General features: G+C 43.4%; 1 protein-coding gene across 1 annotated transcript in view; it reads left to right on the top strand.

Moving 5' to 3' along the window:
* The window catches only part of LOC126213071 (adenylate cyclase type 5-like), a 779,221-nt gene that overhangs the window by 642,435 nt on the left and 120,299 nt on the right, over window positions 1–16,487 (top strand). The window contains exon 16 of the mRNA XM_049940658.1: window positions 12,263–12,482. Coding sequence (XP_049796615.1) covers window positions 12,263–12,482 — 220 coding nt within the window. The remainder of the gene's footprint in view (window positions 1–12,262; window positions 12,483–16,487) is intronic.

Here is a 16,487-nt window from a genome sequence, read left to right as displayed (position 1 = left end):
CCTTAACAGGGGCACCTCTTATAGGTTAAGTGCTGGAGTTGGAGTGAAAGAGGCTGGTTAGATTCTCTTACTGAATCCTATATATTATGGTTGCAGGTGACAGGCAATGAATGACGCGTTTCACTCCCATTGGCCCAGTGTCACAGGTTGATGCATGGGACCCTTTATGTACTCATTATTATAAATAAATGTTCTTTATACGTGCTTTTATTTTAATTATTGGTTTCGTTATTGGCTTTAGTGGTTTAATTTAGTTTATTATTTAATTTTATCCTTACTCTCCTGAAAACGTGGAAAATATAAATATTTCGTTTTAAATACCACAGGAGAGCAAGGGATGTATTCCGCAGCGGCGATCTCGCGGGAATTCCTCGTCGTTATCTGCTCTGCCTGAAATCTCTAAAACCCTTTTACTCGCTGCTCAGATCGTTTGGCGCAACTGTGTGCTATGTTGCTTGATGAATCTGGGCGACAGGTCCAACAATGTGACAAGCTGCAGTTTATTAATTCGGAGATAACCTCTCGACGAATTGTGACCGTGGAAAATGCAGGTTAGCGCTATCGTTCCAAACTTCACCTCCGAACGATCTACGTCTCGTAATACCCGTACATGACAATTAACTAATTTCTGAGTGGAGATATACACGGTATGAATACTTGATGTTAATTATTGGATTTTATTTTGTGCAAAGAAGTATTTGAACATTTACTGTACAGTGTGAGTCACTAATTATTGCCACCTACAATAACTCCGAAAGTATGAGCTGTAAACTTTGTGGGACAAAAGTTGCATGGGACAACGGGTGCCATACGATGTTGGTTTTTGGTTGCTAGGTGGGATCGCTTCAGACGATATGAAGGTCAACTTTGTTTTTTTTTTTAAATGGGATGCTATAGTTTGGTACTTATTTCCTGATAGCGGCTATCGAGACGAATCCAATGATGTGTAACAGTAAGGTCTTTGAAGGTCAACGAAGGTCAAAAAGGTGGCATGAACGTTCTAAGTGGTGACCACTGGTATCAGTGCAGTGCTGCAGTCTTCTTATAATGGGCTGAGTTGTATTCCGTATCACTTCAGCACTTATTGAAGCACATGCGCTGACAATTCTCTCTCGTATGTCCTGCTAATAGTAAACATTCACCGAATACGGCGCACCCATCTAGCCGGCTGGAGTGGCCGAGCTGTTCTAGGCGCTACAGTCTGGAACCGCGCGACCGCTACGGTCGCAGGTCCGAATCCTGCCTTAGGCATGGATGTGTGTGATGTCCCTAGGTTAGTTAGGTTTAAGTAGTTCTAAGTCCCATACCGCTCAGAGCCATTTGAACCATTTTTGAGCACCCATCTAAAGTGCCATTCACATGTGAACACCATTCGACAGTTTCCCAATACAACACTAATAGGAACGGTAAGACTAGTATCGTCGAAGCAAGCCAATGTGAATGATGTATTCCTTCGAAGAAGTCTATATGCTTCTCATTTATGGAGAAAGCTAATGAAATTCAGTGAGAGCTAGAGACTTATATGCTAAAAGATAGCCTCAACGTACTCACCCTACACCTCGTGTATTTAAATATGTGTATGATAAATTTAGCACATCTGGGTCTTTAACGCGTCGGAAACATTACTGACGAGGAAACGGAAATTGGTACTCTTGCCACTATGGTTCGAGATCCTTGTGTTAGTTCGCGTCAAATCGCAAGGGAATCTGGCATGAGCCAGAGTAGTGTTGTTCGTGTTCTGCATCGCCATAAATATCATCCCTACCATATCAGTCTCCACCAAGAATTAACTGGTACGGGTTGTATGCGTCGCACTAAATATTTAAATGTACGACGTGTAGGGTCACTACGTTGAGGATATCTTTCAGTGTGTAAGTCTCTCTCACTGAATTTCGTTAGCTTTCTCTGTAAATGAGAAGCATATCGACTTGTTCTTCGAAGGAATACATCATTCACATTGGCTTGCTTCGATGATACTAGTCTTACCGTTCCTATTAGTGTTGTATTGCGAAACTGTCGAATGATGTTTACATGTCAATGGCACGTTAGATGGATACGTCGTATTCTGTGGATATTTACTATTTGCACGATATACGAGAGAGAATTGTCAGAGCATGTGCTTCGATAAGTGCCGAAGTGATAAGGAATACGACTCACTCCATTACAAGAAGACTGCAGCACTGAATCGACACCAATAGTCATCACTTCGAACACCTACAAATGTGCGTTCATGCCACCTTTTTGACCTTCGTTGACCTTCCAAGACCTTACTGTTGCACATAATTGGATTCGTCTCGATAGCAGCTATCAGAAAATAAGTACCAAACTATACCACCTCAGGTAAAAAAAAAAAAAAAAAAAAAAAAGTTGACCCTCACGTCTCTGAAGCGACCCCACCTAGCAACAGAAAAGCAACGTCATATTATGGACCCAGTTGTCCTATGCAACATTTGTCCCACGAACTTTTCAGCTACTATCATACTTTCGGAGCTATTCTTGGTGACAATAGTTAGTGACTCACCGTGTATACCATAATGGCGTCTGACAACAATAGAATCTGTCTCCCTCTCTCACACGTCTCGATTTCCTTCACGAAGAGTCCATAAAACAAATCTCTGGTTCGGTAAGACACAGAGAAGCGTTCGTAGCACGGAACGTCCGATTCTTGCAGTCGGTATAAGCCGTTCACCGCGATATCAATTCGTCGCACCCAGTACAGCATAACAACATGGAGCTGCAAACCTATGAACGTTGATCTGACCAATTTAGTGTGTAGTACGACCACAATCCTTTTCTCTGGTATACTGAGTGGAATCACTAGGACCCTCCTGTGTTGTCATCATGGAGGGGTGCAGCCTTGACATATGTGGCCAATTTAGTGTGTAGTACGACCACAATCCTTTCCTCTGGTATACTGAGTAGAATCACTAGGACCCTCCTGTGTTGTCATCATGGAGGGGTGCAGCCTTGACATATGTGGCCAATTTAGTGTGTAGTACGACCACAATCCTTTCCTCTGGTATACTGAGTGGAATCACTAGGACCCTCCTGTGTTGTCATCATGGAGGGGTGCAACCTTGACATATGTGTGAATAAATGGCAGACTTTGCCTCTAAGATTCCCCAGTTTCAGCAACACACATGCACATTTGCCGAGCACTTTAAAAATGCACCCGTCAGAGGCACCGATACCCATTCAGCTGAGCAGTGCCTCGCAGCTGCTCCAGCACCTGATGGCAGGCAGCCCCATCTAAGGGGTGTCGGGGGGTTCACCTGCCCTGAGGCGTATCTGCGAGGCACCACTCAAATTGAATGGACGTCGAACTCCGACAGGTACATTTTTAATGTGCTCGGAAAAGGTGCATGTGTGTTGCTGGAGCTGGGGAATCTTAGAGGAACCATACAATGTAAACTTTCACGGCCGGTATTGTCTTCACTTAAAACTTCCGGGCTGATAGGCCGTGGTCGAAGTATAAAACTGTCTCCTCTAACGTTTCGTCTCCGACTGCGGGAGACATCTTCGGAGGTAAAGCGGCGAACTGCGAAGAGGACTCGAGGAGGCGCTGATTATATAGGCAGTACAGAGGGCGCCACTGTCGATCACGTGGCGTCGGCTATTACCAGAGACAATCTCATAGCCGACGCCACGTGATCGACAGTGGCGCCCTCTGTACTGCCTATATAATGAGCACCTCTTCGAGTCCTCTTCGCAGTTCGCCGCTTTACCTCCGAAGATGTCTCCCGCAGTCGGAGACGAAACGTTAGGAGACAGTTTTATACTTCGACCACGGCCTATCAGCCCGGAAGTTTTAAGTGCTTAGAGGAACCGTTTACCATTTGATTCACACACATGTCAAGGTAGCATCACGCCACACGAGGGTGCGAAACAGGAGAGATAAAAAGCATAAACACCCTTTGTTCATTCAGATCTCGCCAGTTTTCCTCCAATGCTTTTGAATGACCCCTAGCGGTTCCACCCTGTACACCAGAGCCAAAAATTGCCGTCGCACTACACACCAGAGCCGTCATCTCACGTTCAATAGGATTTGAAGTAGGGTGGAATCGACGCCCTAAGGGAAGGGATGGTTGCATTGACACCCTTTACGCCACCTGTTGAGGGCCGTTCGTGTCGATCCTGAGCGACGGTGTCTCTGAAATGCTCTCTTCGGCCACCGATAAGAAAACTGCGATTCCAACACTGGATGCTGCTGTTCTGACGTCCATAGCGCAGGTGTCTATAGAAGGGGTGAAACATGGGTAAGACGGGGCGTGGCGACCGTCCCATCTTGGACACTTCCGTTATGGCGTTGGGCAGAATTATGGTGAAAACTCGTGCCAGAGTAACACCATTAACCCACAATACGGCCAGGAAGGTCTCAGCTGTGGCCTTGTTTTCGCACGTTTCGACACCTTGCTGTCTGACGTATTGCACAGCTCGAGAGTGATGTCACACTGCGCCACGGTTTTGCACCGTTACTGAGGAACGATGCAGCTTTGAGCCAAATTTCAAACGCATCCTTCGCAATGGGGAATAAGTACAGGGTTTCGCAGAAGTGACAATTGTTTTTTATTTTTTTGCGTAGTTTATATTAGAATGCCTGGGAAAGGCTTTGAAAGTGCTATGATAATGAAGCTCCCAAATTTATTTATGCGTTTACATATACTCTACTGGCCATTAAAATTGCTAAACCAAGAAGAAATGCAGATGATAAACGGGTATTCATTGGACAAATATATTATACTACAACTGACATGGCCGGCCGCGGTGGCCAAGAGGTTCTAGGCGCTTCAGTCCGGAACCGCGCGACTGCTACGGTCGCAGGTTCGAATCCTGCCTCGGACATGGATGTGTGTGATGTCCTTAGGTTAGTTAGGTTTAAGTAGTTCTAAGTTCTAGGCGACTGATGACCTAAGATGTTAAGTCCCATAGTGCTCAGAACCATTTGAACCATTTGAACAACTGACATGTGATTACATTTTGTGGTGGCCGAGCCATTCTAGGCACTACAGTCTGCAACCGCACCACTGCTACGGTCGCAGGTTCGAATCCTGCCTCGGGCATGGATGTGTGTGATGTCCTTAGTTACGTTTAAGTAGTTCTAAGTTCTATGGGACTGATGACCTCAGAAGTTAAGTCCCATAGTGCTCAGAGCCATTTGAACCATATTTTTGATTGCATCTTGACGCAATTTGGGTACATAGATCCTGAGAAATCAGTACCCGGAACAACCACCTCTGGCCGTAATAATGGCCTTGATACGCCTGGGCATTGAGTCAAACAGGGCTTGGATGGCGTGTACAGGTACAGCTGCGCATGCAGCTTCAACACGATACCACAGGCCATCAAGAGTAATGACTAGCGTATTGTGACGAGTTGCTCGGCCAGCATTGACCTGACGTTTTCAATTGGTGAGAGATCTGGAGAATGTGCTGGCCAGGGCAGCAGTCGAACATTGTCTGTATCCAGAAAGGCCCGTACAGGACCTGCAACATGCGGTCGCGTATTACCCTGCTGAAACGTAGGGTTTCGCAGGGATCGAATGAAGAGTAGAGCCACGGGTTGTAACACATCTGAAATATAACGTCCACTGTTCAAAGTGCCGTCAGTGCGAACAAGAGGTGACCGAGACGTGCAATTAATGGCACCCCATACCATCACGCCGGGTGATACACATGTATGGCGACGACGAATACACGCTTCCAATGTGCGTTCACCGCTATGTCGCGAAATACGGATGCGACCATCATGATGCTGTAAACAGAACCTGGATTCATCCGAAAAAATGACGTTTTGCCATTCGTGCACCCAGGTTCGTCGTCGAGTATACCATCGTAGACGCTCCTGTCTGTGATGCAGCATCAATGCTAACCGCAGTCGTGGTCTCCGAGCTGATAGTCCATGCTGCTGCAAACGTCGTCAAACTGTTCGTGCAGATGGTTGTTGTCTTGCAAACGTCCCCATCTGTTGCTCAGGTATCGAGACGTGGCTGCACGATCCGTTACAGCCAAGCGGATAAGATGCCTGTCATCTCGACTGCTAGTAATATGAGTACGTTGGGATCCAGCACGGCGTTCCGTATTACTCTCCTGAACCCACCGATTCCATATTCTGCTAACAGTCATTGGGTCTCGACCGACGCGAGCAGCAATGTCGCGATACGATAAACCGCAGTCGCGATAGGCTACAATCCGACCTTTATCAAAGTCGGAAACATGATGGTACGCATTTCTCCCCCTTAGACGAGGCATCACAACAAAGTTTCACCAGGCAACGCCGGTCAACTGCTGTTTGTGTATGAGAAATCGGTTGGAAACTTTCCTCGTGTCAGCACGTTCTAGGTGTCGCCACCGGCGCCAACCTTGTGTGAATGCTCGGAAAAGCTAATCATTTGCATATCACAGCATCTTCTTCCTGTCGCTTAAATTTCACGTCTGTAGCACGTCATCTTCGTGGTGTAGCAATTTTAATGGCCAGTAGTGTATATAAGACATTTACTGTAAATATCCCATTACATGAAACACCCAGAGTAGTTAACAAGGAATAGCATTTTACATTTCCATTTTATTTTTGCACCTCAATGCTATAATGACGATTTCCTAACTTATTTTCTTTTCGATGTACATGAAGATTAATTTTCCTAAGAATCAATGTTCTTTCGTTAGCAGAAATGTATACAGAATTTTTTTCTGCCGCTTCATTTCCTTGGTATGGTAGCACAGTTGGGTGAAGTCCTAGTGAAAATATGTCTGTCAATAACCAACTACCAGATACTATTTTTCCATTTACTATTTTCAGTATATGCCTTTCATTTACTAATTAGTAACGACCATGGAAATTTATGAAACGCTCCTCCATTGCATAATATGACCTTCAGATTGGTTTAATACTACGAATTTATGTGTGTTTATCATTTCAATATTAAGTATGAATTCACTTCGCAAAGGACAGCATCCCCCAGTTAATTATTTCATATTTATTTTATTAACAATAGTTCATGCAATTTTAGTGGTTATCGGGCGAATGAAAGTCGTGGCGTTTACATCAAATACATACGCAGCTACTGAATTTTACCACGTGCTGAAACCGACCTGCGCACTGCTTCCTGTGCATATGAGGATCTGTTGCTTCCCAACAGTACTGTAATGACAAAAGTCTCTCAATTTTAACCTACTTTATTTATTCTTGAAACAACCGTATGGTCCCTAGTCAGTCTCATACATTCATCAGCCATTCAGTCTACTTACAACGAAAAGCTTCACAGTGTAACTCTTACACACTTAGTGAGTCGAAATGAAGTTACGTTCATTTCCATTTTTACGGTTTTATTTTATATAACTATTTCAGGGTGCTGTTAAGCACATGAACAAACACTTGATTTTGTTGATAACAAATCTAAGTACTTTAATACGAGGCTTGTTTTTTAAGTAAGGGCAGTTCGCGCGTATAGTCACGTAGTTCGCGCGGACGCCGCAGCAAGCCTCCGCGCCACTTGCCGGCATCCTTCCCGCTCACACTGACGCAAGTTGCAGCTCTGTAGCTGACGTGTAAGCATCGCTGTGCTACTTTATAATGTTTACGATTATTGAATCGCCCGCCGCGTGTGAGATACGGTCAGTGATTCGTTTTTTGACCGAGAGAAGCCTATCAGCTGCAGAAATTCATCGTCAGTTAACAGAAGTTTATGGCTCGAATGCAATGAGTGAAGGTAAAGTGCGTCAGTGGGTTAGAGAGTTTAAAAATGGCCGTCAAAACGTCCATGACGAAGAACGCTCAGGCCGGCCCTCTGTGATCACTGATGATTTGGTGGCTGCAGTCGAAACAAAGATTCGTGAGGACAGAAGATTCACAATTTCCACTCTTTCTTTGGAATTTCCACTAGTTTCAAGGTTTTGTACAAAATTGTGTCTGAAAACCTAAACTTTAAGAAACTGTGTTCTCGGTGGGTACCCAGACTCCTCACAGAGGATCACAAAGGGAAGAGATTTGCCACTTCATTGGAGTTTTTGATTCGTTACGAGGAAGAAGGGGATGACATGTTGAGTTAAATTGTCACTGGAGACGAAACATGGGTATCCCATATCACTCCCGAAAGCAAGCGACAATCGATGGAATGGCGACACACAACCTCACCCGTCAAGGTCAAAGCCAAACAGACGCTGCCAAAGCGCAAGATTATGGCAACTGTGTTCTGGGACCGGCGCGGTGTTTTGCTAGTGGACTTTATGCCACGAGGAACGACAATCAACTCAGATGCCTACTGAGCAACTCTAAAGAAGCTCCGTAGAGCAATTCAAAGCAAAAGGCGCGGCATGCTGACAAAAGGAGTTTTGCTCCTGCACGATAACGCTAGGCCTCACACCTCTCAAAAGACTCGGGATTTGATTGATTCTTTTGGCTGGGAAGTTTTGGACCATGCACCATACAGCCCCGACCTTGCTCCTAGCGATTTTCACCTTTTCCGGTACCTGAAACACCATCTTGGCGGGCAGCGCTTCAATGACGACGACGAAGTGAAAGCGGCCGTGAACTCTTGGCTGTCGGAGCAGGCGGCCGAATTCTTTGAAGAGGGAATTTAAAACTTGGTTGTACGGTATGAGAAGTGCTTAAATAAACAAGGCAACTATGTAGAAAAATAGGTAAAAGTGTGTAGAATCAAAAAATAAAAGTTTTTTTACAAAAGTATTTGTATCTTTTTTTAAAAATAAAAACGGCCCTTACTTAAAAAACAACCCTCGTATTAAAAAGTAATTACCTTCGTGATATGCTTCAAAATACTATTTATTTGGTTAGAAACTAGTTTGCGCCTCTTAGGCCATGTCTGGCCACATCTGAATGTCACAACCACACATAAAATTGCCTGTGCCGTACACAAAAATTTCTGATGGAGTTACAAAAATACATTAAATAATGTGATGCCATCAGCTCATACTTTCTTTATTCGTTGTGCAGTCTTACGGTTTCGGTCTTAGGCCATTTTCAAGTATCTAAAACGGAAGCACTATACATTGGATGCGTTAGTATCAATTACGAATTTGACAGAAGAACAAGTCATAGCCTAAGATATCCTAGGAGAATTATAAGTTTGTTAATATGGAAATCGTTAATGGTTTAGTATGCCATGTAAATCTTTGATCCCATGATTGCATAATTTGTCATAAAGTAAATTGGGAATAATTTTTCGTATTTGTTGCTTTTGAGCAGTTGTTGCGAAGTTCATATGTACGGTCAATGTTGGTGATGTACATACACAAGGTAGATTGTAATTATTATAGAAATTTGTAAATGGTATATTAAGCCAAATATACAAGTTCTTTGTAACAACTGCTCGAAAATGATGTGATCCAATAATAACACAGCAAATATTTCCAACCTGCTTCTGGAAATTACATGCAGTCGTACTTACAGTAACGATGAACTATAAATTATTAATAAAATATTAAATAGACGTAGGATCAAAGACCTATATGGTTTAATGTATCATTAGCGAATTTCTTTGAAATAGTTATAATATTTCTAGTACATGTATGTTAGAAACAACTGCTCAAAACTAAATGCTCCTACAATACGAAAAATTATTTACAGTTTATTTTTTGACAACACCATCCAGTTCAGCGTGAAGGAGTACTTCGTACCTTAGTTCAGAGGTCCCACGTTATCTCAGACCCAGTTTGGCAGCTGAGCTATCACATCTCGAAGTCACTTTTCGTCAGAATGGTTATAGTGTGAGGCAGATCAAACGTGCATTGCGCTATCAGCCTTCTATGCAACGGGTGAGTGACGACAGCAACGAAGTGGCACCTAAGTCTACGCACTTTTTGCCTTACACAGGAAGCATTTCCAACAGGATTGGCCGTATTTTGCGGAAATATGGTGTTAAATGTGTTTTTCGACCACCTTCTAAGATTAAGGTCCTGTTGGCGTCCGTAAAAGATGATCTCGGTTTGCGTAAGGCTGGTGTCTATCGTATTCCTTGCAGCTGTGGCATGTCATATATTGGTCAGACAATCAGTACTGTGGAAGACCGGTGTGTTGACCATGAGCCTCACACACGCTTAGAGCAGCCGAGCAAATACGCTATTGCAGAACATTGCCTTGACACCGGTCATCCTATGGAATACAGCTACACGGAGATTCTGGCTTGCACGTCCAGCTATTGGGATAGTATTATTAAGGAAGCTGTTGAAATCAAACTATCAGGCAACGTTATAAACAGAGATGGTCGATTTTGTTTAAATGCTACTTGGAATCCGGCTCTGTCTCTCATCAAAAGACAGAGGAACAGAATTAGTGCTACCTCACCTGTTGATTAATAGTCACTATCGATATTTATGATGTTGGTTATCTTGGGTGTGTGTTGACTCTGCGGTTACTCGTTCTGAGTGTGGTATCTTCGTTGTTTCTCCTCTGTGAACCGAGGTATTAAATTCCCTTGCACATTTCTTCCTCCTTGCAGTTGTGCCTTGAGAATGGCAGGGTGTGCTCCTGTCGAAATATCGGCGGTGGTCGATGACGTCACCCGGCAGCAAACCCGTAAGTTAATTGAAGACGTTTCCATTGATTTATGCTCCAATCTCTATGAACTCATGCCCACTGCGATCGTAATTGATGATATCATTGAGTCAGCGTGGGAACATGTAACGGTTGTCTGTTGTGAAGTTCCACCCTCAAAAATCTTGGCTGAATGCTGTACATCAAAACGCATGCCCCTGCACCGGCACTGTACCACGATGACAAACAATTGATTCAAAATTGTATCACCTGTATATGGAAATTCTGGTGCTCCATACCTTTGGAATCTACCGAGCACTTGCCAAATCCATGCCACGCAGAACCGCTACACTTTAGCGTTCCAAAGGTGGACCATGGCGTTGTTAAACAGGTTTGGGTCATCAATATGCATTATCTTCATCAAAAGTATCTGAAGTCTGCTATCTAATACGGAATTGACCGCTAGATATTACAGGAGAAGGACCCAAGAGTATAAATTGATGCAGAGAGTATTGTGTTTTCAGTAGAAAAGCATTATGCTAGCTAGGAGAGCTAAGAGGCATCGAAACGGGAGTAGCTGATAGGATGCTACACGGATAATAAATCCACCACAGACATTCCAATCATTCTGAAGCTGCCCACGTCGACTGATGGTGATATGATTCTGAAGTGGAAAGTTATAATCATAGCTAAACCAAGACCTGCAGATGGCATGTACTGATGGACAGGGAACAACGAGCATTCCTGAGGCTGATGAAAGATCACATGAAACCAGTGGAAGGGGGCACTAGGGAGTAGCAGAGTACCGCCAGCAATCCATCTTGCAAATTGCTGTGCGTATCAAGTTGAAATGACTGGGATACAACGGTCAAGTAACTCCTCATAAGCTACACAATACTGTTTTCTGTGCTAAGTGTTGTTTGAAATGGTGTTCAAATGGTCCAAAGGGCTCTGAGCACTATGGGACTCAACTGCTGAGGTCATTAGTCCCCTAGAACTTAGAACTAGTTAAACCTAACTAACCTAAGGACATCACAAACATCCATGCCCGAGGCAGGATTCGAACCTGCGACCGTGGCTGAAATGGTGTAAAGAGAGACGCCACTGGAGAGTAGATGAATGAAAACGAGTAATATGGAGACATGAACCACACTACATTTTTAGCAGTCAAATGGAAGGGTCAGAATCTGGCGAATCCCTTGAAAACAATACTTGCAATCATGTGTAGTGTCTACACTGAAGTTGCAGAGGAGGTGTTACTACGGTGAGGGGGTGTTCTTCGTCGTAATGGGGTGGTCTTTTTTACTGCACTTGAGAAAAAGCTAAATGTGGGAGGATGTGGACATATATCACAGTTTTGAGATGATGATCGTTTGGAGCAACATGACATTGGACCCCATCATGAAGCAGGATGTATGTGGCAGTGATTTGTTGGGAATAAGATCCCTGAAGTGGACTGAACTGCCCACGGTCCAGACCTGAACCCAACTGAATATTTTTGGGATGAGTTAGAGCGTGGACTTCGGTCCAGATCTCACGGTGCACCATCACTACCTTTCCTTGTTTAGATTCTTGAGGACGAATGCGCTGCCATTCTTCCACAGACATTCAGTTACTTCACCAAAAGTGTCCCCAGCACAATTTAAGCCGTCATAAAGGAGGAGGGTTCACACCCGTCATATTTTGTCCGCTAACAGGTGTCACAATACTTTTGATCACGTTCCATTGCACCACATGTGGAAACCCCCACCAATGTGTGTGTGTATGTCTGTAGGACCTGTACCACGAGCAGTGCGAGTCGGTGTGCGTCATGTTCGCCACCATCCCCAACTTCTCAGAGTTCTACGTGGAGCTCGAGGCGAACAACGAGGGCGTCGAGTGCCTGCGGCTGCTCAACGAGATCATCGCCGACTTCGACGAGCTGCTGTCCGAGGAGCGCTTCCAGTGCGTCGAGAAGATCAAGACCACCGGCGCCACCTACATGGCCGCCTCAGGTCGGTCGGCTCGGCTGAAACCCTTCCCACCTTCCTTCCTTCCTCCTTCCCTTTTCGGCGCCGTGCAACCGTGCAGCGCCAGGTATGGACTGGCGCACCTCTACATAGGTCATTATTACGGTGGGATACCATCCACAGAGGTATTTTCAAGTACTGCCAGCTTTCGCTTTCCCCTCCCTGGGAGAAGAATCCAGTACAACTTCTATGTGCACTTAGTGTGCTTTACGTCGCCGGTGGGATCGACTTGTTGAAACCATCTAAATGGTGATGTAGGTTAAGGTTCAAGGAATCACACACCCTGCAGCCATTCACCCTGGTGGCCCCCAGTTTCCGAGTAACTGACGAAAAAAAAAAATTTGGAAAAATGGCTCTGAGCACTATGGGACTCAACTGCTGTGGTCATTAGTCCCCTAGAACTTAGAACTACTTAAACCTAACTAACATAAGGACATCACACACATCCATACCCGAGGCAGGATTCGAACCTGCGACCGTAGCAGTCGCACGGTTCCGGACTGCGCGCCTAGAACCGCGAGACCACCGCGACCGGTAAAAAATTTGGAATTTCACGTGATGCTCTATATGTTTACAGATGGTAAGAATTTACAGACTTGTTCCGCAGCATAATGTTCAATCAACTGACATCATGCGCAAAATGATGTGGGTTCGAATCTTGTTGGGTACATTCAACTTTTTATTGTCAAATCTTTATCGAAATGACTTCGATCATTATATTTATACAATCAATCGTTTTAAATATAATTTTTACTAATCCTTTGTGAACTCATATTTGTCATCATTTGAAATGCACCATTTGTTCTCAATTTTCTTGCTATCAGCCTGGGGGAAGTGGCAACAAAACGACTATTTACGTTGGTGTGTAGAATATATGAAGTCTGGCGACATACCATCTGACTTTCGGAAAAGCATCATCCACACAATACCGAAGACGGCAAGAGCTGACAAGTGCGAGAATTATCGCACAACCAGCTTAACAGCTCATGCATCGAAGCTGCTTACAAGAATAATATACAGAAGAATGGAAAAGAAAATTGAGAATGCGCTAGGTGACGATCAGTTTGGCTTTAGGAAAAGTAAAGGGACGAGAGAGGCAATTCTGACGTTACGGCTAATAATGGAAGCAAGGCTAAAGAAAAGGCAAGACACGTTCATAGGATTTGTCGACCTGCAAAAAGCGTTCGACAATATAAAATGGTGTAAGCTGTTCGAGATTCTGAAAAAAGTAGGGGTAAGCTATAGAGAGAGACGGGTCATATACAATATGTACAACAACCAAGAGGGAACAATAAGAGTGGACGATCAAGAACGAAGTGCTCGTATTAAGAAGGGTGTAAGACAAGGCTGTAGCCTTTCGCCCCTACTCTTCAATCTGTACATCGAGGAAGCAATGATGGAAATAAAAGAAAGGTTCAGGAGTGGAATTAAAATACAAGGTGAAAGCATATCAATGATACGATTCGCTGATGACATTGCTATCCTGAGTGAAAGTGAAGAAGAATTAAATGATCTGCTGAACGGAATGAACAGTCTAATGAGTACACAGTATGGTTTGAGAGTAAATCGGAGAAAGACGAAGGTAATGAGAAGTAGTAGAAATGAGAACAGAGAGAAACTTAACATCAGGATTGATGGTCGCGAAGTCAATGAAGTTAAGGAATTCTGCTACCTAGGCAGTAAAATAACCAATGACGGACGGAGCAAGGAGGACATCAAAAGCAGACTGGCTATGGCAAAAAAGGCATTTCTGGCCAAGAGAAGTCTACTAATATCAAATACCGGCGTTAATTTGAGGGAGAAATTTCTGAGGATGTACGTCTGGAGTACAGCATTCTATGGTAGTGAAACATGGACTGTGGGAAAACCGGAACAGAAGAGAATCGAAGCATTTGAGATGTGGTGCTATAGACGAATGTTGAAAATTAGGTGGACTGATAAGGTAAGGAATGAGGAGGTTCTACGCAGACTCGGAGAGGAAAGGAATATGTGGAAAACACTGATAAGGAGAAGGGACAGGATGATAGGACATCTGCTAAGACATGAGGGAATGACTTCCATGGTACTAGAGGGAGCTGTAGAGGGCAAAAACTGTAGAGGAAGACAGAGATTGGAATACGTCAAGCAAATAATTGAGGACGTAGGTTGCAAGTGCTACTCTGAGATGAAGAGGTTAGCACAGGAAAGGAATTCGTGGCGGGCCGCATCAAACCAGTCAGTAGACCGATGACAAAAAAAGATCTAGTTCATTTGTATAAAGATTTAAAAATAAAAAACATTTAATGTAACTTACGAGATTTGAACCAACAAACTTTCATATGAGAGGTCAGTACCTTATCCATTACACATGCAACCAGTCTATAAAATGTTAGCATCTTTAAATTCCGAAACTTTTTTACTCAATTACTGCACACGATGGCCCACCAGGGTGAATGGTGATTCCTTGGACAGTCGTATAGATTTCTGAAATGCAACTTTCCCTTGTGTCTGCCTCCAACTGCCATTCTGCGTTCAAAGTCTATTAACTACTGTCGTGTGGCCATAATCACGTCGGAAACTTTTTCACTAGGGTCACAACGAGTACAAATGACAGATTCGCCAATGCACCGCACTTTTATACCTTCAGTACGGGATACTACCGCCATATGTAGATGTGCATATCGCTATCACGTAACTTTAACTACTAAAGCTTTTAAAGACGCAGCTATGAAAATTGGTATTTGACTTGTCGGTTACGAATAAAGAAATATGTGTGTCAGTGGTTTTGGAAATTCAACACGTTGGGAGGGGGTGGGGGAGGAAATAGAGGATGAAACTTTTTGTGAAAATATTTCATTATGAATGCATTTTTAAAGGTAAATTTATGAAACTTTGCAGTTACCTTATCGGTTAGAGATAAAAAGAAGTACGTGTTTCAATGTCTTTGAAAATTCAGTCTCTGAGAAGGTGTAATAGGGGATTTCGCTATATTAAACATTTATAAATGAAAATTAGTATTTTTTCTCCGGTAGAAATAAAAACAAAGTGTTAGCAGATGAATCTTTCTGTGGAAATATCACCGCAAGATATCAAAAGGCAGGATTAACAAACACTTCCGAGTCCGGCTACCAGGACAGCTTTTTCGTCAGAAGTACATCCGAGAAAGACCATGCCACAATGGCCTCGATAAGGGAGAAGAGTTTAAGAGATGCAGTTTGTGAACTAAATCAAAGAAATCTATCACCGCGACAAAACGGCTTAGTCATAATTACACAGAAAAATAAACGAATCTTTAACACATCAGTTCTTCAGTAGCCCTAAAAAATCTTTACAAAATTATTTTTGTTGCAATTATTAGGTAAATTAATCATTACTGGTACCACGTTTAAATATGATTCCATCCATAGGAATATCCGTTTGTCAGGACCAGGGACGGTGTTTCTAGATTGTTGATTCGCACGTGAACAGTATGTGGAAGAATGTATAAATATAAGTAGTTGTTTTTTAATGTTCAGTTCTTATTGTTGCAGATGATGCTGTCGTTCTTGTCTAGAAGAGCCATAAGAAGATAAAGAAATTGCAAAACGATTTAGAGAAGATACCTGTTTGGTGCGAAAATTGGCAGTTAGCCCTAAATAATGAAAAGTGTGAGGTCATCCACATGAGTCCCAAAAATAATCCGTTATACTTCCGTTACACGACAAATGAACCAAATCTAAAGGCTATAAATTCAACTAAATGCCTAGGAATTACACATACGAACAACTTATTTCGGATGCACGATAAATGAACAAAATCTAAAGGCTATAAATTGAACTAAATGCCTAGGAATTACAATCACGAACAACTTACATTGGAAAGAACACATGTAAAATGTTGTGGGGAAAGCGAACCAGGGACTGCGTTTTACTGGTAGAACACTTAGAAGATGCATCAGATCTACTAAAGAGTCTGCCTACGCTGCGCTTGCCCTTTTGGAGTACTGCTGCGCTGTGTGGGATCCTCACCACA

The sequence above is a fragment of the Schistocerca nitens genome, chromosome 11 (assembly GCF_023898315.1).
Source record: "Schistocerca nitens isolate TAMUIC-IGC-003100 chromosome 11, iqSchNite1.1, whole genome shotgun sequence".
NCBI classification, from domain to species: domain Eukaryota; kingdom Metazoa; phylum Arthropoda; class Insecta; order Orthoptera; family Acrididae; genus Schistocerca; species Schistocerca nitens.
Note: the sequence above shows the minus strand (reverse complement) of the source record. Positions and strands in the feature narration are given on the sequence as shown.